The sequence below is a fragment of the Pungitius pungitius genome, chromosome 5 (genome assembly GCF_949316345.1).
Source record: "Pungitius pungitius chromosome 5, fPunPun2.1, whole genome shotgun sequence".
Taxonomy (NCBI): domain Eukaryota; kingdom Metazoa; phylum Chordata; class Actinopteri; order Perciformes; family Gasterosteidae; genus Pungitius; species Pungitius pungitius.
In genome coordinates this window covers 2,266,145-2,292,484 of record NC_084904.1, presented here as the reverse complement: position 1 = coordinate 2,292,484, position 26,340 = coordinate 2,266,145, and the positions used below count along the sequence as shown (strand labels likewise).

Here is a 26,340-nt window from a genome sequence, read left to right as displayed (position 1 = left end):
GGAGGGAGAATGGGGTTGCAAGGTGGTGAAGGCGGGAAAAGAGAGTTGAGGCGGAGAGACAACAACGTGGCAGGTTTCGAGTGAGCGGGATTCGACGGGGACACGGAGAAACAGCGGAGGGGACGGAGAAGGAATCAGAAAGGTGAGACAATGAAAGAAGGTTGAGGAGGGAGGAAAGGACGCAAGAGAAAGTGTGAGCGGTCACCTCTGATAGCAGCGAGTCAATATAAAAAGACTTCAGACGCACTTTACACACACACACAACCTTTCAGCGCTCCGTACACTCCAACACAAGCGTGAAAACTGAGACAAAAGGGTAATAGTGAAAGTATGTTGCTGTGACTCCCTCCACCATAGAGCTCCATTATACAGCCAATCACTATCTCTGCTTCAGTTTAGCTCTCCTGTCGCAACAGTACATTAAACAGCACATGAAGTGGACGAGTCATTACCAAGATGCAAAGTCACTCAGTCATTCTTCTGTGTGTCAAGGTCTTCAGAATACATTTGAGGGGCATTGTCTCCCAATTTGTTACAGTTTAACAGAGAGATGAATGGAAAAAAAATACGGACGAGGCGATTGGGAGCGTAATGGGAAATCTGATAAGAGAGCACGGAATGACACGCAACAGATGCACAGCGCTGTGTGCCGCACTTCACTCAGAGGCAGACAGAGCGAGAGCCTGATACAGGCAGCCAACGAGCAAAACCGAGGTAGATGGAGCAGAAGAGAGGCAGAGATAAGAGATAAGAGATGGAACGGAGCATGTAAATGATACGGAGAACGGAGAAAATAACTGCGGGAGGGAAAAGAGAGAATCAAAGGACCATCTCATCAAGATGTATCAGGGGCAATATTTCAAATCTCAGAGCTGTCTGCCACTCCCTGAAGACCAGAAGAAGAGAGTGGGGGGAAAAAAAAAAGAGAGAAGAGAGGGAAAGAGAGAGAGAACGGGAGAGCGCTTACCTCTGCTTTGACTTCTTCCACCAGCCGCGCCTCTGACCACACGGCGTTCCTCTCATACAGCCACTGAACGACACAGAAGGAGGGAAGGCAGTGAGCCGGGGGCAAGTGATCGGGACAGAGTGGAATGCTTTGCAGAGAGAGAGAGAGAAAGAGAGCGAGAGCCAAGCAGGAAGGGGAGGGTGAGAGGAGAGAAGGAGGAGGTGGGAGCCCGATCACTTGTTCCTCTGACGGAAACTCGCAAATTGACTCTGGAGGATGAGAGAAAAGAGGAGAAGACCAAAAAAAAAAAAAAAAAAAAGAGTAGGACGAGGAGCGCCAAGAAAATCCTTCAATAGGTGGAAATTTAAGGATGGACAGTGACCTCAGTCCTTCTCACAGACAGTCCTCCACCATCAGACGACACAGACATGACACACACACACCTAAAGAGCCATGCGTGCAAACACACACACACACACACACACGTACAGAGAGCAGCTAGAAGGCACAACACAGAGCACTTACTCTGTAACCTTATTAAGGCTTTCAGCAGAGCCACTGCTCGAGTGATGTGAATCACATATCGGAGAGATGATGGTGAGGGTTGTGTGGGGGCGGGTGTGCGTTGTTGTATGTTTGTTGGGGGGGGGAAAAGGACGCCGTCGGGAGACAGACACGAAAGACCGACAGACACACACACACACACACACACACACGAGACACAGCATTATTATTACACAATCTCGGGTAGACACTCCACATACGTTCCCACGCACACCCATGCAGCGATTCAATGCAATGCTGTTGGCGTTGCCATAGCCACACACAACCTTCAATAACAGCATGCCTGAGTACTCGCCTCTGAGTATTGTACAGGTACTCTGGCAGAAATAGCATGAAGATGTGTGTCGAAGTCAAGGAGATGGGGGGGGGGGGGCGGGGGGGGGGACCACTGAGGTACGGAGAAGGGGGAGGTGTTGTGGGCTGTGTCAAATGTAGTAGAGTGTTGAAGCAGTAAATTGCCATTGTGTAACCGGATACCACACATTGCTCCTTTGCAGCCTAGATCCCCACAACCCTTCCCCGAATAGCTCTCTTCGTCCGGCGTGTAGTGTCTCTCTAGTGAATCAACATCAGATTGCGTGTTTAGAAGTTACACCTCTGGCTCATAAACCTGCATGAGAAGCGTGACCATCATCTTTCAACACACAGTTTGGCGATTGTTTTTAAGTTTAATTATTTAGGCTATTCTTCAAAATATAATAGATGTAGATGTAAAATCAAAGGTCATTACCAAAGAGTAATTGCATCAGTTTTGGTATTAATACCAAAACTGGTATTAAAAGGTATTAAAAAGGTATTAAAGGGTCTAATGTTAATAAACAACAGGTAAAGCTGTTTAAACTAGCAGCGATGAGCTGACAAAAGGGCACAAAGGTAAAACAAGTACATTTCTAATGTAATTTCTAGGATTTCAGGGAAGGTATCAGGCAGAAAGCTCTGGTGAATCAAAGGTAGCCTTTATTTAAACAAAGTCTCAGCCTAGATCCATCATCCCAAAGGGAGTGCATGCTCAACTAAACTCTGAGGTCTAAAATAGGTCGGCTCTGGCCTTCCCATTCCACATCTCTTACAGTGAATGTCATTGTTTATTATTAGGCCAAAGCATTTCCTGCCTTTCTCCAATTCAAGCATTGTCCAGCGATGGATAGGAGGCCGAGAGGAGAGAGGGAGGTAGGGAGAGACTTTAAAAATGCATTTGTGTCTCGTGTACATAATGCACAAGCACTTGTGCACTCGGTAAAAGGTTTCCATCGATCTGACTGATCCTATTAGCTGGTGACTGGCACATCAAACACAAGAAAAGCTTCTGCAAGAACACTCTAGCCGTCACCCAATCAGGTGTGAGAAAACAGTGGTCCCTTTACGCGGTTCCTCCCACCCTCAGAGGCCCACCAAAAGGGCTCCGCTTACATCATCACATAATCTAGAAGGTGAGGATTCCCAGACACAGAGTGCAGAAACCCAGAAATGCACATTCACACTGTGGTGATTAAGATCAAGTTGTTATGGCGATGGGAGCATTGAAGAAGCCGTTAAAGTGGATTCATTGTGGGAGCCTCGCAAGCCAACTATCTATGACCGTGGGTCTTTCTCAATTAGCCCGGGCAGAGAATCTCTGCTCACCTCAAGATACAGTAACAACGGGGGATGATAACAATCCAACGTCACAACGATAAAAGAGAACTGCAGCACTTTCAAAAACAAACCAGTGATGCCTCACAGTTCATCATCACAATGTCATCATGATTTCCTTTTCGAAAGCCCATTTGAAAAACGTCCCTCACGTTGAGCAACAAACACGCCGCCATCATCATCATTGTCTAGCATTTCCCAGACGCCTGCTGGCTAGTGGCCACACATCATTTAATCTGTAGTATTTAGCTGCTAAAAAAGAGATCTTACTTCTAATATGAGACATAATTGCCATTATGACGGCGTCATTACACAGCTATTTACACTCACGGCAAACAGTGAGACGAATGTTAGGCCACTCGCGTCGTTCAAGAGCAAATGCTGAGAGCAGAAACTTTAAACTGGGACACATATATATATATATATACATATAAACCTACATTAAAATGTCGATGAAATGATCACAAAACTACATTGATGAATAAGTCAGTATGGTCCACTACATAGTAAGAACAGAAGGAGAAAAAGAAAACTCAAACAAAAGTCTCGATGCACTTTAGATCGACAAAGAGGAAAAACTATGGCAGCAGAAGTATATGGGAGTGGTCTGGATCTCTTTTATTAAGTCAGAAAATAAAGTAAGTGAGTAATTAAAGTTTAGACAAAGCTTTGCAATCAGCAGGTTCAAACCAAAACTACAAACTAATCTCTTTCATAGTCAGAAACCCACACTGAGGAGTATACACTATAAAAAATATCCCCCTGTGCATGCATGTGCCAAGTATGAAACGATTGACTTGGACAGCTGTGTGATCATTTTTTCCATGACCTCATATGATAAAGAAACAATAAGGAGGAGGACCATGACTAAAGCAATGACTTATTTTATAGTGAAACAGATGATGCATCGGAGCTCCGTGGAAAATACAAATAACAAACCGGACCATTGGTCCAAAATCAATAGCACTGAATTATCGCACTACTGAAAGTTTTTCTAATTATGCAAACATTGAAAAATGCAATTTTATACATTACACTCAAGGGTAAACGATCGATTTAAGAGTTTAACATTTAACTTGATAATTAGGCCTGTGAGTATTTTGTATAATAGACTTCAAGCAACATATGAAATTATATATTATAGTAAATATCAAAAGAAAGAAAAAAAAGCAAGACTTTTCATACCTTTGGAATTCCCGGTCGATCGAGCCAGTCAGCATAAATAGCACGGAGGGTGAGGCCTTTTCTGGAACACAATGGCACAAGCGTTATTAGTATTATCCTATTATCATAGCAATGACTGTTATTGCCCAAGAAAACCTATGAATACATGGCTCTGGGAAAACATTGTTGGGCACACGGCCGACTTGAGAATACGGGAAACACCTTAAACCAAAAGAGGGCCACACCCAAGGTCCAACAAGCCAACAAGCCTGTGCAGACAATGCGTTGGGTTTATAGGTGTGCGTTTACACGGAGCATGCATGTGCACATTATGGTGCGAGTGCGGCTCAGGAGAGGCTCAAGTGACATGAAAAGAATATACCATGGACAGAAACTGCTTTGAAAAATGTCAAATGTGCAAACATACACATTAAGTATCAATAAATGTCTCTTCTTTCTTTCGTCTTTTGCCTTTCAACTCTCAGGGTGAACAAATACATGATTGGTGGGCTTCAACTCTTCATTGGAGCGCTGGAGAAATCTGGAGTCACCTCAACTTTGATTTGTAGCGCTGAAAAAGATTTGGAGTCCGTACTCCGCTGCGTACTAGAAGAGCTCCAGCGCTTGGCATGTGGTGTCGTCTGCCGCATCAGCAGTCAGAGAGCATAAGGCGGGATTACATGGTATTATGTGCGCATTGTAAGAGCAACAAAAGATTAATACAGTTAATACACCACATGGCCTATCAAATGCTCTTCGTAATGGGACTGGATAGAAGAAGCTTTGCGTTGCACGAGAGCAGACGAGACGTGTATCTACCAGTTTTATCAAGTTGATCTTTGCATCTTTGTTGGTAAGTAACCATAGTGGTGAAACAGAAGGACGGTGATGCCTGGAAAATAGTTCCTTTTAGCATGACTCGATGAATGAATAGATTTTTATATGTTTTTTAATTGCTATTTATATTTTTAAATAAATAATAATGTTCCACATTTAGTCAGGGAATGGGCAGGATACATGACCCTGCACAAGTGACTGTCTATTCTTATCGCGAACCTTTGAGCGGGTTGTTTACTGAAAGAGGCATCGGATCCAAATATTGACCGTGCCCAACTCCCCCGGTTTAATTCAATCAATCTGTGCTGGTCCAGCGGAACACTCAACATGACAGAAAAGGCAAAAATACAACACTGAGAGCAGACAGAAGGGCACACAGGTAAATAAGGGTAGAGAAAAATCAAAGGGACGGAGAAAAAGAAGAAGGTGAAAGACAGACGACAGGGAGGTAGAGAGAGACAGAGAGAAGAAGAGGTTAATGAAGCAATCAGGAGAAATAGAGAAGTGAATGATTACCAAAGTGCAAAATGGGAGAGAGAGAATTAGAGAGGAGGAGAGCAGGAGGAGCAGTTATCCTTATTCACTTCAATTAATCTGAGAGTGGATGAGACTTCTCTAACAGGATCTCTTTTGGGAGCTTTTGGGAGCTCGTCATGTTTCTACAGCAGGACCAAGAAGAGAGGCCAAATCAAAACATGCAGATATATTTGACATCAAATCCACTGACAATTCCCATCTGTTGGGGGGGAAAAAAATGGTAATACTAAATTTAAACAGAAAATGTATGAATAACATATCTTTCATTTGTCTGGAACTGGACATCAGGATAATGATACTTGAGCAAAGGCCAAAGTGATGTAAATGGGTCTAGACATGTATTATTATTCATGAATTACAAAGCATTATTCATAGCCACTTGCATACCTCTCCATGTTGGGAAATGTAACCAGCAGCATTTGCAGGAAATCCTGTCAGAAACAAAACGACACGCTGAAATCAAGGCTTTTAGAGAGGTGCGAGAGAAAGAAAAAAAAGAAAGAGAAAGGCGTAGCTGATCTTAAATCTACGGTGCAAGGTTAAACAGTGTTTGTGTTACATCCATTATTTAGTGGGAAGACGCAGCCTGCCACTGAAGAAACAGGAGCCAGGTGGAGCACGTCACATATCACACACACACACGCATGCACGCACACACACACGCGCGGGCGCACACACACAAACACACCGACTTGCAGGTGCGATCACTCAGCTTCATGGCCCCAGCAGGATAAACATCATGTGTCTGAGCTGATGTGCGGCCATCAATTTGAAACGCTGCTGGAGAATTTACAACTATTGTAACAGAGTGGCAATCAAGCTCGCATCAGTCTCCCAATTAATTTATGGAAATAACATAGAGCCCTGGAGAGAGGGTCATGTTTAAATAGTTCAAACCTGAGCTCAGTTTTTATTAGCGGCCTCCCGAGGAGCTGCAAGTAAACAGCAAAATTCAACTCAATTAAATGTTTCCTACACTACAGCCTCACCTGAGACAAAATGAGATGCCCGTGGTATTTCTCCACAAACACTCGGATGAAGTCGATGAAATATTTGTCTCCCACTTGACTGGCCAAGAACCTGAGGAGGAAGTAACCCTGGAGAAAATAACAAGACAAATAAAGGAGGCAATGCATTTTCCGTCAAGGACAATACAGAGAAACGTTGCAGCTACATCGATCAGCATTACAGATGCGTTTCCAAGCACATCCAACAAAGACACAGGATCCCAACACGCATCCCACCTTGAGGTAGTGGACTTGCATGAAGATTTTGTCCGGGTTGAGGGCATGTTTAATAGTGGAGGAGCCAGACTCGCCGACCTCACCGGTGTTCTCCAGGTTAGGTCTGCAGGAGGACCCACAGAGCAGGTAATCGAAATGAGAGAGAGAGAGAGAGAAAAGACAGCTTAGCAACTGGGCACGGACGGAAAAAAAAAGACATCCGAAAGGTGCACAGAAAATGGGGGGGATGGTTAAGACAGCCAAAGCATTTTTAGTTGCAGGTTTCTACAGGGCGCTGTGAGCCACAATAAATCCAGCCACTCAGCTGGGGCTCTCAATAGCAAACACGTTGCCAAGTCGCCGTAGTCTGCCGGGAAATCAAGCTGCAGGTTTATAATAGCGCGCTATACTGTTTATATGACCTCACGGTGCCGCGCTCTGACTTCACTGCCCATGACTCAGTGAACGGACATATAACACTTCCCCTGTCCACAGGCACAAAAGGGGCGCGCTCCAGGTCCAGGCTTCCCCTGTCACACAGATACAAATCATCCCTTCGACCCACATAAACACACATGAAACCAATAAAAGGCAAACATCCTGCGCGCTGACGCGGGATGCCTTGCGATGATAGTTTCAGTTAGGTGGTATTGATCCGGCTGAGCAGATTAACTCAGTGTGCCAATAGGAAGGCCTTGAAGGATCACCCTCCTGCCAAGTCGATACGCCCGGCGCCTGGCCCACAAATCAATACACCCTTCATCACTGGCGAGCACTTTTCCACAGGGCCACTCCATGACAGGACGGGCACACAAAAACACACACACACACACACACACACACACACGGGACAACAACATTCAAAATATGGCTATTGTATCTGATTCATTAAAACACAGAATAAAGTTGAAGACAAAAACGGGAGGAGGAGAAATTGCAGACAGGAAATTCTACTTTACTCATGTGAGAAAAAATGAATTTAATTTGGGAAAATCCATTTAGGAATCACCCTAAATGGATGTAGTGATGCCAGACCGGTGTCTTTAGATTAAGGCTACTTGTCAAAATGATGATCCAGACAGTGCACATATGGATTAACCAGGCACATCCTGTGGGCTTAAATAGCACGTCTTAGTTGTTGACAAACGGCCCTTTTACATTTTCTCAGTGTATCATGGCCGCACATCTCACCCCTTTTTTGTATCGTTTTTAAAACGTGCTCCCTGTCCACTCTCCTCCCCGAAGAGCCCGTGACTGTCTGTTGCTGCTGATAAGATGAAATTACTTTTTTTCGGGAAACCGCAGGACGTGCGGTATCCCTTGGAAATTGTGTGTGTGTGTTTAAATGTGTGTCAGACAGGGAAGCACAGAGATAGAGAGAGAGAGAGGGGGGGGGGGGGGGGGAGAGGGGCGACAGAATAAAAACAATGACAGAACAAGAAAATGCGTCGTTTTCCTGTGTCACAGATACTGGCGGCCCAGCGCTGCGAGGAAAGATGTTGATCCATTTCTGCCGCGCTACACAAAGGAACTCCACCCTTCCCGCTGTCCAGAAGAGGGATGTACGGATGTATAAATCTTTGGCTTTTGCCACCCCTCTTTGTCTGGGATGATTTACCACATGCTCTAAGAGGAGTCGCTGCTCGCTGCCTTGGAGAATCCCACAAAAGCTCAATGTACTGCAGAATAAACGGCGCTCTTATCTGGCTCGTAGGCCATGTGCGCGAGGAGTAAGGTGTTTGTCTGTGTGTGTGTGTGTGTGTGTGCGGCGGTAGGGACATGTGTCTGAGATTGAAAGAGAGAGAGAGAGAGAGTGCGAGAGAGAGAAAGTGCGGGAGGAAATCCGGAGCTATTACTGACAGAACTTGATGTAAAACGTATGCGCACATACACGAGTACACACCCTCTGTGAGCCATATCCAGGCAAATTACAATAGGGCGACTGTGGAACTGGATAAGGTGGAGCAGTGCTCCCAGAAGCCCAGTGAATCAGCGGGGGAGAGCGGTGTCTGGCCCAGGTTTCCCTAAATAGAACTCATCTGAAATGAACAGATAAACAGTGGCCCCTGGGGCCCCTGCTGGATCAGGTGTCCAGTGTGACCCACTGAACTTGGAAAAGCACAATCTTCCATTCAGCCTTCATGTGTGTGTGTGTGCTCTCGTGTGTGTATATTGAGCGTATCACTCCATGCATCCCTTTGCTCTCCCTTTCCCTTCAGCAGTTCCTCTCTGACATTTTCTCTCTGTGTGCATTGTGACAAAGTGTGTGTCTGTTTACTCGTGTTATGTTTCCCCAGAGTAGCCAACATCAAAAAGTAGCATTCGAAACTTTGCATTAAATCAGGACCCTACGCCACCCTTCCACCAAGCACTCCAGGTCATTGCAGTTCACTCCAGTCCAGTACAATTCAGTTTGTTGCACATTAGAACGGTGATCTTAGCTTTTATAAGAGCAAACGTTGGGGTTGGTACCAAAATAACAACCCTATAAACCAATGGCAGTTCGATAAACTACAGCAAGTCCCCCAAAAGGTTCTTCTGTTTTGGTTGCCGCCAAGTGATCCAACGAGTGTCGTTGAAGGAAAAATCAGGGCAGTTTCATGCCGTTACTACGGCGATCAGCTGAGAATCCCACCTACACTGGGTGCTATCTGGTAACAAAAGAAAGTCGGGTCAAACAGAGCCATACCAAGCAGTGACAAACAAGGGTTCAGGTTACATCTGACCTTCCAACAACTAGGGTTGGGTATCGTTTGAATTTGAGCGATTTCGATTCCTGGTTTTCGATTCCGGTTCCCAGCGATTCTCGATTCCGATTCTTTTAAGAGGCAGTGTCAAAAAAGTTTAAGTTTAAGATATTTTAAATGAGCTAGCTAACCAAGGGTCTTTCTGAAGGAAATAGTCTGACCTTCTCCATCAATGTTAATTCTATGAACTTTTTACTTTTTATTAACTTTACTATGAATTTCTAACAGGGCTGTTTTCAACTACAATATAAATATCAAACTATGAACTTGAATATTGTATAAATATGATACATTATGAACATATTTTAACAGGAGAACACTTTCCTCAAGAGAGCTTTATTTTTGAAACCTCACAAAAACACATTTACACATGAGTGTATGATACTGCAGGTATAGGACAGCTCCGCTCGGGCCACCCGGCACCCGCACGCGCACACTCGTCTGATGCGTCACAAATTCACAACAACCGGGGCGCCATCCATGTTCGATCGCGCTGTTATGATAACACTTCCGGTGGACGCTTCTTCGTTGGTGTTCAGCGGTTTCTATTTCCGGTCGGCGCCCAACCCTGCCAACAACCCTTGGTTTTTATCCAAGTTTCAGGTCCGGGAGATGTGGTTGTAATGACCATCACAATCATTATGCGGACACAGTACGAATTAAACTTAAACTAAAGATATATCGACCATATGCACATACTAAACATCTAAATGAACACACTGTCTATTGACCAGCAAAATTATAAATAGTAAGTAAATAGCTGCCTTTCAGCCCAAAATAGTTGTAGCCAGCAAACGTTTTGTATCACATTTCATCAGTTGAGAGGAAAAATAGTCCCTGTACGTGCAGGTAAACGGCATTGGGTCCTTCACCATCTCATTCATTCACATCGCTCATGACGTCCACCTTAATTGTCTGGTTGCGAAAGCTCGCATTGCCTCAAAACGATCACCACCGAGCTAAATGTACCCCTCGTGACTCACTCTCAACCAATCAGAATGCTGGATTTCATCTACCTGTGTTATAATGTGTAATAAGTCACCACTTATTGGTAACTGTATACTTCATATTTGGTTAAGCGCATACTTGCCCGTAGGCACATTTTTAGCTCTGAAAGACTCAGTTACACGGCAACTAATTCGATATAATTGAACCTTGACTGTATTTTCCAATTCAACCTTTTGGGGAAATAATTCCAAAATGGCAAACCACCCGACTCACAAACAGTATGCAGTCATTAAGATAACGTAAAGGCAGGGTTCCTTTCTGCCTCAACATGCTTTAAAGCGGGGAGAAAAAAAACGCTTTACCGTGTGTAGCTTTAGGAATGATACGCTTTTTTTTTATACTTATGGCCTCCTGTCATTTCCACCACACTGCCATGTAAAACAACCAGTAAAAATGGTTCCAATTGATGCGTATGAGCATGTATGTGCATATAGGTGACGGTATGTGTTGTTTGCATTTTTCAGATGTTGCCTGTGTTCTCCACCCAATCCTGTCAGGTGCAGAGAAACCTGATGCTGTGTCACCCTGACAGAATGCAAGACCGACGCATATCTCAAGCAAAACGTTTAACCCTTTCACTCAAACACAGAATTTAACTTCAAGACTTGCCCAGCATCAAAATCAAAACTTGTGAAACGTCATCATGCAACAACATACACTTATCAGGTTATCGGCATACAATTATGAAAAGAAAAAAATAGAAAAAGAAAACACTTTAAAGGAAAATGATAAATAATAAATAAGGGTACTATTAGGATAATGAGTGTTTCATTGTCGACACATCACACATTAGAAGTTTGTGCCAAGCAGACGTGCCACGAAATCAATAACATATGGATCGGCTGCCACACTTTTGCACGGTCTCTTACAAGTGTGAATGACAATATGCTACAAGTGGAATCCTGAGTGAAGCCTTTTTTTTTGTTCAAAGGAACAGCTACAAAAAAAGAAGTCAGAATGCCACTGAGTGCATTTCCAGCCTTAAACAGTTAAATCCCGCTTGGGCTTTATAGCCATAATCCCCTGATGACATTGCGCCTTCACCGGGGATAAAACCCAAAAGGGTGCGGGTCCCACATCGTCAGGGTCAGATGAAGAGTTTGTGTGGTTGAGCGCACTTGCCATGCTTGTATGCAAAGCTTTTCCAAGACATGACAGTACACCTCAATGTAGTTGCCACACCTGCCGCACCTGTACCAGTGGAATGCATATACCTGACGCTCATGTGTACGTCTGCACACGCAGACACAAAGAAAACATCTCAGGGTGTGTGAAAAAGAGACTCTCAAACGCTCAAATCCCAGTGAGACATAATTAAGTAGTTAAGTAGTAGATGTGGCCTCCTTTGCACACGTTGAACTAGGGGTGGTTTGCTAAACCTGTCCTTAAAAGGCGGGAGTGAAGCTCTCAGAGGGGAAGGCGATTAGCAGTCAGCATTTGGTGGTTTGATTCCTTCTGCGTTTAGAATAAAGTGCCGTGTTCTGCTTTAAGCATGCTTAATGGATGTGTTGTTTCTCTGTCAGGAGCTATGCCTTCTACAGTATCATAATTAAAACAGATGTACTTGGGGAGGAAAAAAAATTCAAAAAAAAATCACCTGAGAATTTGAAGTTGCTCCTCTGAGTTCTGCAACTCGTCAGAGAGCCGTCTCCACCTCAGCAGTGCCTTCAGGTCAGACTGATCTGCTGTCTGTTGTGACGAGAGCTGAAGGGAGAAAAACAAGAGTTATCAAGAGGTGAGGAAAAGGGTTTTAGTGAAGAATTATGAGAATTTAAAAAAAAAAATAGCGGATTTTCATCAGCTAGAACAGAAGGAGTCAAGCGCACACTGAAGATACAAGCAGACCTGCTGCTACCTATGACACTGTGTCTCATTGAGTTTGGCAGCAATAGCAAGTCTGCTTTCATCTATTATGTCAGAGCCAAGCACACAGTAAAAAAGGGACGTGGTTAAAGAGCACAGACGTAAGAAAAACATTTGTGTAACTCCAGAGTGTGGGAAAGTAAGTGGGAGAGATCTGTGTTATCTCATCAGCTCTGCATTAATGATTCATACAATGCTTCACCCTCATCCTCCGTCCTGCTGTTTTTCTGTTGTTATCCTGAATCAACATTGTTCTAAGGACACAATCTCCAAACGGATCTTAGTGGCGGAGTTTTTTTCTTTTAACATTGATCGACTTTTTGGGGTGATAATAGAACCTTTTCACAACTCTGGAGGTGTTCGGCTTCTCTAGGGTTTTTGTGGGAATGGGGAGTTTCGCGGTATATTTTCCATTTGGCCGAGGAAATTCTTCACTCTTAAGTCTTTTGTTCTGTTTGGCCAACAGCACTGACCTTTAGGTGTCTTCTTTGTGCTTCTTGTTTGGGGTATTGGCATTGGGTTGGTATTTTTACGAGTTGTCTCCTCGTGTGCCTAATACATGGGTTTTTACTGCAGTAATGCAATCACAACTCCACTTGAGGTGCATTCCAACCGCAGCAGTAACATTTGGGAACGCCGTGCTTGGCGAAAACAAACCCTTAATGATTCCTACGGTTCCAGATTTATAGTAAGAGGATCTTTCTTAATAAAAAACATGGCCACGGGCAAAATGGACTTCACGTTGGCGCAACTGGTGTATGTGGAAGGGCCTGTACTTGTTTTGCTTGGGCCCAGATAACGTCCTCCAGGTAGGTTGCGAAGCCCTCGCTGATCCACTCTTCGGTCCAATCTCTGGCTCCGATGACCAGGCCGAACCAGGAGTGGGCGATCTCGTGGCAGATCCTGGACCCGCACAGAGACAGGGCGTCCTCTCTGGGACCAAGAGTCCCAGCACAGAGCACACTCTGGGAGAGGAATATCATGTGGGGGCTGTGGAAGGCAAATGACAGAAATATAGACTGAACGCCATGAATAAAATATAAAATGGAGGGAAAAGAGATGAGTGATGGACAAAAAGGGAAGAGACTAGAAGATGGGAGGATGAAAATTGTTCAAGGAGGAAGTGAAAAGAATAGAAAATACAGAAGAGAGGTGAGCAAGACGAATCCACATGTGTTTGCACTAATCACTGCTCATCCCTTTAACCATCGTCCATATTATTATTAGCAAAAGCACAGTTTACTCATTAAATGTTCTTGCCAAATTTAACTTCCATGTACAAACTTGCAAGACCCTCATGTTCCTCGACTGAAATTGTCAACCAAATTAAAGGAACTGTGCCTTTATATATGTGGGTTTCTCACTCAGCAACAACACTTTTCAGCAAATGACAGGAGTTTATTGAAGCTCTGAACCAACAAAAACTGAAGGGGAAATAACAAAGCTGTGAGGCACTAAATTCCAATCTAATGGCTACAAGTGTGAGATGGTAAATACAGTTCCATATAGAAAATGCTTTCACTCAATTTCAACTTTAGATAACTCGTGAAACGGGACAATAACTTGGTTTTACTTTTCACCTCAATCAAAGAACTCTCAGGTATGACAAGGGTTTGGAAAGTTTCTCTCACTGCACACAATTGTTGCCAGAAGAGAACATTGAGCTGTTGAAGTAGAGTTGGCACGGCGCACAGAGCATTCAGATGAGTATCTAGGGAACAGTTTGCTGGTCAGAATTATAGTGTACTAAACAGGTTTTCTACAACATGTCAGAGGTTTCATCTTTAAATGGAAAACTCTAAAATCCAAAGAGTTCAATATCAGTTTTTTGCTCACAAGAGCTATATTGAAAAAAACAGAACTGCCTACACTAAGAAGTCTACAGCCATGCCAGGGACACTTTGAAAGTCTAAAGGCGCCATTATGCCAAAAATCTCACAATGAAAATGCCAACAAGTGCAATGTTCACCATGTAAACCCTAGCATGTGCTAATTAGCACAAAACTAAATAAATCAACCACTCACTAACATTGCCAGACTCAAAGGATCCCTTAGTTACATGTCTTTTTAAACCATCATGTTGTTTGAATCACATCCATTTTGCTATGTGATATTACAGAAGATCTGTCTGAATCACTAGTGATGACTCTCAGCTTCCCAGGTACAGGAATAAAAGACACGTGATTTTAACCCGCGAGACAGAACGGGTAAGAAAAGGCCCAAAAAGGGTGCTCTGTCAAAGCCAAGGTCATAGCTGAAGATTGTCCTGGAGCCCTTTTTACTTTTGTCTTATGTAACGGGCCCCGTGCGCCCTGAGGAGCTTAGGGGACGACTGTGCCTGAGAGACAGGCCATTCTTCAAAAGAAGAATGGGTGAGGGGGCGGGGGGGTCAAAGAGGTGCTAATGAATGGTCTTTTTCTCTCTCTCGCTCTCCTGGCCCATAAAACAACAGCGGATCGTCTAGAGTTCCCCCTCGCGCTGTCTAGATCGTGAAGTGTCCCGGCCACTGTTGGCCGAGAACGACCTGCGAATTTACGGCAAAGTGCAGGTCCCTGCTGACAAGTGTTTTTGAAACACGCGTTTGTCATGCCACCCTACGACTGTGTCCAATGTGTTAGAGCTGCATCTACATTGTGGGAGAGACGTCTAGACTTTGTTCTAGTCCGCTTTCTTAAGCAGGGTCGATATGTTGAACATCATGCAGTAATAAAAGCGTTTAGGCCTAAAAAGTAATAAAGGGCGGTTCTACTTCACGAATAGATACAGTAGCAATTATCCCTTCATATATCAGATTGATTCGCTGCTCGCTGCAATGAAAGATGAGCATCTTAGAAAAGCAGATGGCATAATCTAATTTTTGTGACCAGACAATTATAAACGAAAGCAGTGATTTAAGACACTTGGTCCAGGTCTCTCAGGCTATTTTTAAGGAAAACAATATATCTGAACAACACAAACACTGTGCACTTCCCGGAGGATTGTTTTCTCAGATGGAAGGCAGGCTATTGGCCTTTGTTACTGAAGAACACGTCAACATTATACAAAAGGGTCTTATGGGCATCATTTCCGAGACACCATCTCAAACCTAATCCCGTGTTTTTTCCTGATTACACAAACAAAAGCGCTCGCTGGGGCAGGGGATGCTAACATTAGCCTTATGAGTTTCTCTGTAGCCTAATCTTATTCCCCCACAATTGGATAAGCAAGCCTTTGTTGTCAGCTCCAGCAGTGCGTTATATATGCCTGCATCTGTGTGTGTGAGTGAGTGTGAAACACAAAGACAGCCTTTCAGAGACGGCGCTTGCACATGCTCCTCTGAGGGATGCGGAATCCATCACTACAGTGATAAAAAGTGTCATCCCACCATGGTGGGGGGTGAATAAACAACAGCAGCTTTCACATTCAGTGACACGCAGAATGACACGAGTTGACATCGGGGACCTGCCGGGGACACATGCATGAAGAGACTTCTCAAATCACTCGCATACATACGTAGCACCTGCACATATGCGTACATCTCAGGGGCTGAATGTTCGTCCCGGGTTAACAACCAACTGTTTTTGCGCTTTGTAAAAAAGGCAAATCAGGCAATCATTTGTAGAAATAAATATGTGTTCATTGCACAATGTGATTCCAAATCGCAAAGTGCAAATGTGACCCACAAATGAAATGATTCACTGAAGACGGGAATCAAACCAACAATTATAACCAATCAATGGCATTAAGTGATGATACTGAAACTCCAGAAACCGTGTGGTTTCATACAACTTCTACATCTTTCTTTTTTAGCTGGTTACATTGGTCCTAATTGTAGAACAGGATAGGAATATAGTTTATTTTGTTCCCCCGGGGGATTCATTGGAATTACATTAAATCATCACAGATTATGTGGGATCATTCAAATACCTTTCAACAAGTTGTTTTTCAACAGATGACACAGCACTACAAGAAGGAGGTCCAGAGTTGCCCTTTACTTGCAATATCCCCCCTTTGATGGTACTCACAGAAAAATAATCCCAAAAAGTTTATTCAATGATACACTCACCGGCCACTTTATTAGGTACACCTGTCCAACTGCTCGTTAACACTTAATTTCTAAGCAGCCAATCACATGGCGGCAACTCAGTGCATTTAGGCATGTAGACATTGTCAAGACAATCTCCTGCAGTTCAAACCGAGCATCAGTATGGGGAAGAAAGGTGATTTGAGTGACTTTGAACGTGGCATGATTGTTGGTGCCAGAAGGGCTGGTCTGAGTATTTCAGAAACTGCTAATCTACTGGGATTTTCACGCACAACCATCTCTAGGGTTTACAGAGAATGGTCCGAAAAAGAAAAAATATCCAGTGAGCGGCAGTTCTGTGGGCGGAAATGCCTTGTTGATGCCAGAGGTCAGAGGAGAATGGCCAGACTGGTTCGAGCTGATAGAAGGGCAACAGTGACTCAAATAACCACCCGTTACAACCAAGGTGGGCATAAGAGCATCTCTGAACGCACAGTACGTCCAACTTTGAGGCAGATGGGCTACAGCAGCAGAAGACCACACCGGGTGCCACTCCTTTCAGCTAAGAACAGGAAACTGAGGCTACAATTTGCACAAGCTTATCGAAATTGGACAATAGAAGATTGGAAAAACGTTGCCTGGTCTGATGAGTCTCGATTTCTGCTGCGACATTCGGATGGTAGGGTCAGAATTTGGCGTCTACAACATGAAAGCATGGATCCATCCTGCCTTGTATCAACGGTTCAGGCTGGTGGTGGTGGTGTCATGGTGTGGGGAATATTTTCTTGGCACTCTTTGGGCCCCTTGGTACCAATTGAGCATCATTGCAACGCCACAGCCTACCTGAGTATTGTTGCTGACCATGTCCATCCCTTTATGACCACAATGTACCCAACTTCTGATGGCTACTTTCAGCAGGATAATGCGCCATGTCATAAAGCTGGAATTATCTCAGACTGGTTTCTTGAACATGACAATGAGTTCGCTGTACTCAAATGGCCTCCACAATCACCAGATCTCAATCCAATAGAGCATCTTTGGGATGTGGTGGAACGGGAGATTCGCATCATGGATGTGCAGCCGACAAATCTGCGGCAACTGTGTGATGCCATCATGTCAATATGGACCAAACTCCCTGAGGAATGCTTCCAGCACCTTGTTGAATCTATGCCACGAAGAATTGAGGCAGTTCTGAAGGCAAAAGGGGGTCCAACCCGTTACTAGCTGGGGGTACCTAATAAAGTGGCCGGTGAGTGTATGTTGCATTGCAAATAAAGGGAGGACAAACGGACATTTGATTTGGACTCTTTTGAATATGAGTCTAACAACTTTTTAATGACTGCACATTCATTGGTGTTTAAATGATCCACTTAACTGTAGAGCCTATTTTTTGAGTCATATCACTTGGTCCTGTCCCATGTCCGTTTTTGATTTGTTTGCCCTTCGGGTGTAATAAATATTTACTCTCTTCCTTACTCTAATTAATTAATTAATTAATTAAATGGACACCAAAGAAATTTCAATCTCTGCTGTCAAATCATTTCTTTTGTCTTAAGGCTTGTATCAAACTACATGAACGCGCTGAGAAACTCACAAGTGCACGCATGGCAACACTCTATATATGTAAAAGCTTGTAAGAGGTGCAATGAATTCAACCAGTGAGACGCTGTCTGTATTTAGTATCACAGACATGGACCTTTTGGTGACCCGATGGTGGTGGCGCATCAACGGAAAAAATTAAAATGCTCATTAAAGCCCTCCTGTGCTTTCTCACACGACAACCTCACGACTCTGAGTCACCCAGGGTGACTTGGCCTTGAATTTCAGAGCTGTACGTCAAGGCAAGTCTTCAATTTGGTGTGACACAGATTGCAAAAGTGTTTCGTTCCTCCATCTCTCCATCCATTATTCATCCCTCCATCCATCCTTGCTGGCTGTAGGCCATTTTTTTCCCCCCAGCGGGACACTGCCATGCATAATGCAGCAGGGAGCCTATCATAGTTCTATAATTGACATCCCTAGCCTAGCTTAGCTCATAGACACCAGTAAACCAGCCCCATGAGACAGAGGGACGAGGAAAGAGATGATGGGAGCCGAGTGTGCACGGTATGTCGAAATGAGAGGGACAGGCAGACAGGCGGAGACAAACAAGTGAAGAAGGAGATGCCTTTTTTTTTTTTTAAATGTGAGAGAAAGAAGTGAATAAACATTTTATCGGATAGATACTTGTGGAGAAAGAGAGAAAGAATCATTTTGTCTGTCACTCAGTGAGGAGTTTTTCTCTCGCCCAAAGTACAGCGTAAACTCCCTGGTGTGAGAACTGAAGAAACGTTGAACCAGTGACACAGATGCTGTTTACGGTTGGTCTGCTGGTGAAGCTTTACACACCTTTTTTTTTCTTCTTTTGCATAGGTATGCAGCTATGGATCACACCTATAATGACTAAGAGGTGAGGAGATGGACAAAAGCCACTCCTGATGTACACTGACGGGAAGACGCATTGTCTCCTGTACCTCACTCCCGCACACTCTGTGGGCTATTTTAGACACAGGGGCCTATTTGACCAAACTCCTACCAGCCTTCGTTCTTCTTTTTTTTTTTTTTTTTTTCACAAGTCTGACTTCAAATGTCTGGCATTCCATGCTGGCTGCAGATCAGCTCTCGGCTCCCAGACGGGGCCCCACAGGGCCAAGCCAAATGCCACGCCATGTAGGGCCTGATCATGTGAACAGGGGGCCAGGCTGGAGCCCCCAGAGAGCAGCCCCACCCACACATGCTGCATCCCATCAGAGCCTGCAAATAAATGGCAGAAAAGATATCCGAGGTCATCAAGAACAAGCTGCTGAAGTCTGTCGAAAGTGAGGCTTTGTAGTGGCGGCATGTAACAAATAAGTGGCAGGTTTCAAGGTTCGATTCTATTTTTTTTGGAGTCAAGTGCTTAAGCTCATCCATGCATACATCTAAGCATGTCACGTTTGCATCACACTGAAGGGATCATATGGGTCATAGCCTGATGAGGTCAAGAATGCCGGCATCGACACACACACAGACACACACACACTCCGCCCCCCCCCCCTCCTCCAAACCACACACACACACACTCACTGTATGAGGTGCATTGATAACAGACTTTCAGGAAATCTACTTTGTATCCGTATCAGCTAGGAAGAGATAGCAGATGTTTGATCTATCGGAGCTCTAAACAGTAATACAATCCACAGTGCACTTTATTCCATGTTTAGTGCCAAGTCCAAAAAATGATGTCACGCCAGAGGAATGTTTTTGAGAGTTTGTGTGTTTGTGTCTCTGAGCACAGGATGCTGAAGCATAGATATAAAACAGCACAGACACTATTGTATATCAAGTTTGAAGATGTTGCCCAAATGGTATTGTTTTCATTAAATACTGCTGGTTCTGTGGTGTTGTCTTTCAATTGCTACACACAGCGTGCTATAGGATCACCAATTGAAGTGCGTCAATTAAGTCTTTCCGTGCATCTGGGCCTTAAATGAGCACTTATGCAGTGCAATATGACTTAATGTGGCCACAACAAGCCCCTGTCTATCAGCCTAAAGCAGGAATCAAAGCGATGTTTACATGCCATAAGCCACGTTCCTGTCTCACTGCAGCTATTTTCATGCAAACCCCAACGCTCATCATGCAGCACTCAGACCAATCCCCTTGCTTCCACTTTCACTTTGTCTCATCAAAAAAGACAGGACAAATGTATTTCACAGGATTATGATTTGAAAGACTTCCTTGCCCGTGGGGTAATAAATAGACAATTTGTCTCTCTTATCTAGCTTGAGAGAATGAGACAATACAGGAGATGTAATGTGAGACCGCTCAGTACTGCAGGGCTGTGTAAGAAGTGTTTGACAGAACGGAAAGCTGGATAGAGCCTAAATCAAAGTGAAATTAGCCGTCTTTAATACCAAGGTTTTAGGTTGCTGTAGGGACAACTTTTACCTTCTGCTCGCACTAAAGAAAGGTCAGCGACTAAGGAAAGTTATTACGATCTAGTCTCTAAATGTCCATCACTGTCTGTGCGAAATTTTGTACCATTAAAAAAAAACAATCCATTTTATAGTTGTAGGATCTTTTTTTTCCGTCAGCACCAAATTGGTGGATGGACCCGCCGACAGGGAAGGCTGACACACGACACTGCCATCCATTGAGGCAAGTTGCTGGTGTGGCTAAAAGCAGCCTTTTTAAAAGGCCGAGCAGCTTGGAACAAAGCGCTCTCCCCAAGGCTAAGAGCAAACCCAGACATCGGAAGCATTACCACCGAGCGTTTCACAGCACTTTGTTTCAAATATCTCATTTTGGCCGCTCCGGCGCAGAGGTCCCACGGACATTAAGCCGTCTGGCTCTGCACAGACAAATTAAATAACCCCCAGGTTTGCCTATCACACACGCCTCAGGATGCACATGCAGCAGCAGCAGCGTCCCCTGCGTCATACAATGGACCCATCCATCACTCCTGGGGGAATGGGTCCTCTGGACTCATTCATTAGTTAGTAGAACGGGTTTCCAGTGACAGGCCTGTCTTGCCGAAGCCTTTAAACCAGAGTTATGGCACAGTGTGTGTCATGCCTTACTGTTAGATGTTGTACTGTTGGCCAGCTGTTGCCAGCAGGTTCCCATTTGAGGGCGGTTCAAACCACTGATGACAATGGAAGCATATATGGGGAAAAAAAAAACCTTAAAAAAGGTGACTGCGGGTTTTTTTGCATACATAATTCATTTATTTAAAACTATTATTATTCGACTATTCCTGTGCAGACATAATGTCATGTTTACAACAAAATGCATAGCCTTTGCCTGTGAAGTGGTGGAAAAGTTCAAAGGAGGATCTGTGGCAGAGCAGGTAAAACTACACCGAGCTAGAGAAGGTAAGAGAGGACGAGAAGAGGAGGCCCAAGATAACTAGATAGTAATGTAAACAACAAAACACTTGGCCCTGCTATCTTCATGAAGAGCACAAAGGAGGGTTTGACCGAGAAAAAGAGATGAGGAGGCGAGATGAGGAGGTGAGAAGGGATGCTCGTGAGGTTTGGGGCTGCCTCGCCTGTGTTTAGCAAGTGGGGGAGCAGAGAAACAAGGGGAAGAAGAAGAAGAAGAAGAAGAAGAAAAAACCTCAACTTTGAGCAATCACTTTAACAGGACACTCCCTCCCCCTTCTGTCCAGGTGCAGGCATGCAGAGCTGCCTTTTCAACCCGCCACGCTCTTTTGTGTGGTTCCAGAGGAGAGGGAAATCCACTAAAAGGTGGGAAGAAAGAAACACCTCATCCTTGACTATTTGATTAACAGCTGTCTCTCCCTTGCCAAAAAATACGACCCCCCACATCCCGGCCTTCCCACCCTGAAACTCCCCCCCCCCCAACCGCCTCCTGAAAGAGAGGGTCTGTGTCGCACACTTCTAGGGTTACTTCATAGATTAAACTGGAGGGGAGAGCAGAAAGGCAAGAAATCCACTGGGACATCAGAAGGAAGAGGGGAGGACAAGTGGTGGGAGGACTGGGAAAGAAAGTAAGGGGACAGAAGAGGAGGCAGGAGGACTAATTCAGTAAAGTCGGCCAAAAAGATGAAAGAGTGAGGCTGCTTTTACAAACTGGGGCAGGTTCAAATTAATGTCTCATCTGTTTAATTTGCATTTTGTGGCGTGCTATTATATTTTATTTGTGTAAGGGGTAACAAGCAGTAGTGCCTTTCCTCAAAGTTAATGACATTTCCTTAATGAACATCTTTTAAAAGCTGTTGGTTTTGCATGATTAATCCCATTATTACGGACCACTTTGTGAAGTATGAAGGTTTATAGTTGTTGTATTTCCTCCTTTCCAAGGAACCATCAGCGGCCATTAATGTTAGTAACCATAAAAACCTACTTGCAAAAACTAGTATTTTCTAAACAAAGCTTTGGCATTAGTGCATGGACGGCTGTAGTTCTATTCATGTTTTGAAGTGAGTCTTAAATAACAGCTCAATGCAACTGCCTCACCATGAAGAAGCGTAATGTAACAACAATTTCTTCCGTAGCGACATTAATTAAATCCTTAAAAAAAAAAGCCTGTGGTATGCTCTGGGAAATGGTCGGCAGTAAAAACACACAAAAACACTTGCCTGGTCCTATTAAACATGAAAAGGAGCTCAGGTGGTACGCTAAAGAGCTCCAGGGCAACGGGGGATCCCTCTGCAGGGTACCAGCCCCCCCCCACCCGGCACTCCAGTTCTATACTTCCTCCCAACAGGGACAACTGGCCGATGCAACTTCCTACAAAAGCCATAAAGCAAACAATGCAGTCAACTGGAGTCAGCCGGAAAATCCTCCAGTGCCACACGGAGAGGTCGAGAGGTACGCACCAGTCATAATTCTGACCTGGGGCCTGTGACAGTTATACAGCTGCAAAAGAAATAAGCAGTTTCACCACTTGTTCCTCCCCGCCCCCCCCCCCCAGGCAGCCAACCCCCGGTGGGAGGGTTGTTGTTTTATCCTGATGCAAAACACATGAGAATTATAAATGTAACATCAGGCTAAATTATGTGTACAGTTAGAGTAGAAAAACTATTTTGGCAATAAACATGTTTTGAAGAAAGCTTATTTGTTTAATATGTTTGTGTTATTCTGCTGGAAAAGAACAGAGATAATGAACGGAAGCTGGTAATAAAAGCGCACTGACACGTGTTGACGGACGGATATGTTTAACTATGTGTATACATGTGTGTGTGTGTGTGTGTGTGTGTGTGTGTGTGTGTGTGTGTGTGTGTGTGTGTGTGTGTGTGTGTTTATCGGAGCTGCCATCAAGCGGTGTGGGGCGGCCCTCAAAAATAATTCCCAACAGTAACTAAAACAAAGAATTAGACATGGATCTGACGGGTTCAATTGCAGCTATAACGTAAGGATAACCCAAACGTCAAAACAAGGTAACTTAATCTACCCCACCAGAGAGCAAAGGAAATGAAGAATAATCTGTTAAGCATTCCGCTGACGTCATCCCCATCGCGCCAAGTACACATCCTTGCACCCTTTTTTTTTTAACAATACACACAGTCATACAAACACAAGCCCAGGAATCTGCCGGTCTACGGTGAAGAAAAACAAATCCCACTCTCCTTAAAGGGCCTGTTTCAACACATTTCTCAACCAAGCGCAGGCAAAGCACCGCTGGCCCCTGGGACGTCAGCCATGTCTTCATTTGGGCACTGCTGCACACTCGGTGATCTCTGATTAGTCCTACAAGTCCAGCCCGCCCTTTGGGACACACGGACCTCGGGCTTCAAAGAGCGAGAGGAAATGCTGTGCCCTTCCTGTCACTCCCAGTCAGCAGCAGAAGACGTGGTTCGGATCCGATGGGGAGATTACGTGTCCGCATTTTTTAAAATTGCAAAAGAAAAAAAGGGGAGGAAAACAGTATGAGCTAAGGCACATACGAATAAAGACCTAGATGTACAAACGCACATACACACACACACACAAACCCGGATTATAAATCAGGCTTAATACTCACTGATGCTTGGCAAACAGTGGGACCATGACAGCTCAGAGCAGATTCATTAGGATTTTGTTCTGCTACATTCCCATGTTCTTCCAATGCTTAAGACAATGAGCCTTTTGATATTCACTGGAACAGATGGCGCAAATTATGCGGTTCTCAATATTGCAGCAAATAACCACCATCTATGCGACGACGTCGTGAGGTAATTCTACCTCAGAGGGGAATGAAGTTGGCCTCCCTCTTTGTGCGCTTCAAACCGAGCGCCTCCTTACTCTGTTGACAGTCACGCTCGCCGCAAATGCTTTTAGTGCACGTTAGCGCACGTGAGCGTGCCACATTGGCTCGCTCCGCGACGCGCTCACACAGCGGCTGCGCCCGATAAGGCCGTCCAGAGCAACCGCCTTGTTATTGAAGCTTAGCACTTAGCCTCCTGTCCCCCCCCCCCCCATCAGGTAAACACTATTAGCTTTGTCAGCGGTATACAAACTGTGTTTGCGGCATACGGCACCTCTGAAGGATTAAAAGGAGGGCAATGCTTTCGTGGTATGTTTTGTTTCCTCTAATCTCAGGCACCTGTTCATCCCTCATCCGTACCCCTCCACCAATATTGATCCTCCCTGTATTTTTCTTCCTCTCCCTGATGTCTTAAAAGGTCTTACTAACAGCATGGGCTGACAACTCACAGCAGTCTTAGTCTAGTTTGTCATAGTGACAGAAAAACAATACGAGGAGATATAGTCTGGCATATCCACTAAATCAGTTGATAACTTGGACTGCTGAAGAATTCTTGGAGCCAAAGTAGAACATTATGATAAAATACAATAGTTGGACAACCTTACGGTTACATAAAATAAACCAAAAATTGCGAAATCATTTTAACTGCTGACTGGAGTCACCACCTGGAAGCCACGTTTGTGAAAGCCTCGGAGCCGGAGTGTGTGTTTGTATCCGACGTCACGTGACTCCACGGTGCACACGGTGCACAGCCCTCGAGTGCAGACTTTCCCTTACTTGACTCCTTAACCTTCAGTTTCCTGCCCTCCCTCGACCGTATCTCGGAATAAAAACGTCATGCCACAGTGAATCCTCCCCTGCTTTGCCTTTGCCCCCCCTCTCTGTGTCACAACAGCCTTGTGCATACTTGCCACAGCTCCCCTACAGCCCCTCCACTCCCAACTGCTTCTTCTGGGGCACTGCACAAGAACTACGCCCGTCTTGGTTCCAAGCACCGGGGCCCACATACCTCCCAATCTCTAGAATAAATAGCGCCAGTCTCTGAAGTCCTTCCAGAGGCTAATGGCTTTTGTTGCTGGGAATAATCCACACATCCTCTCCCACATCCTGGGGGTCCGCTGGCCTGTCGTGAAACCCCGCCTCCCCCCCTCTTCATCTCTCTCCCTCCCTCATCTCCATCTCAATCTAGGCTTCCATTTCGGTTGACCTCCCCGCCTGCCCATGGCACGACCCTGTGGTTAAGTACGGAGGCGTGCAGAACCGCTCCAGCCGCACTGAGGGGAGGGAGCAGGGAGTTGACGCTGGGTTGAGACCCATGCAGAGCTTCATACGGAGTCAGTGCAGGTGCCGTCTGAGGCCTTAATGAAGGCCCTAAATCTGTTCTCTGTCATCTGCCCGCTAACTGGAGTCTAAGCAGCGAGGGCAAGGGGGATAAGTGGCTGGGAGTTTATCCTCATAAAAGGGAAAGAAAGCATCCATCAGGAAACCGCCACAGCAGAAAAGCCTCAGTGTTAGTACTCGATGTCTGTTCTAAATACATACAGAAGGGAGACAGGTTTTCACGAGATGAGGGTTGAGATGTTCCCTAGATCAAAGAGCACCGTGGATTTTGGATGAAGTAGTATGTATGTGGATATGTATGCAATGTTGAGAACGGGGTCTGGATAGCAAACCCTCTTGTCACACTCTGTCATTTAAAAAAAATCTCTGATTGCGACTCCTCTTGGCGGAAATGTCAGAGAATCACATAGAATACATATTAAGGTATGAGCTCATATCCTGTCTGGGGCACTTTTCTCCAGGGAGGCCGCCAAGGGGAGTGGAAAAAGACAAACGGAGAGAAGAGAGAAACTGTGAATCCCTAACTACTCTAACGACCCAAATCAGTGGTCTTCATTTAGCTTAAGCATTCATATGGCTACAAGGCTGGCATTCAGTCAGGTCTAAAAAGCTATACTATATGCCAGCTTAATGTTCTATTTTGCATGCAAAAATACAAAGCTCGATTCCAAGAGAAAGGAGTGATCCACCGTACAGAGAAGTTGAGACGACGGAGGAGAAATGTAAAAATGAAAGTCAGGTGAT

The 26,340-nt window shown here is 44.7% G+C and overlaps 1 protein-coding gene across 6 annotated transcripts in view; it reads right to left on the bottom strand.

The window, feature by feature from the left end:
* Positions 1-26,340, bottom strand: part of aopep (aminopeptidase O (putative)) — a 59,833-nt gene that overhangs the window by 27,432 nt on the left and 6,061 nt on the right. For all 6 annotated transcript variants that reach the window (XR_005121073.2, XM_037482038.2, XM_037482037.2 and 3 more), the window contains 7 exons: positions 13,298-13,511; positions 12,256-12,362; positions 6,925-7,027; positions 6,670-6,777; positions 6,068-6,111; positions 4,328-4,388; positions 968-1,030 (listed from right to left, as the gene is read on the bottom strand). Coding sequence is in view for 5 of the 6 variants with exons in the window: in XM_037482038.2 (XP_037337935.2) it covers positions 968-1,030; positions 4,328-4,388; positions 6,068-6,111; positions 6,670-6,777; positions 6,925-7,027; positions 12,256-12,362; positions 13,298-13,511 (700 nt within the window). In the remaining variant the exon portion in view is untranslated. The remainder of the gene's footprint in view (positions 1-967; positions 1,031-4,327; positions 4,389-6,067; positions 6,112-6,669; positions 6,778-6,924; positions 7,028-12,255; positions 12,363-13,297; positions 13,512-26,340) is intronic.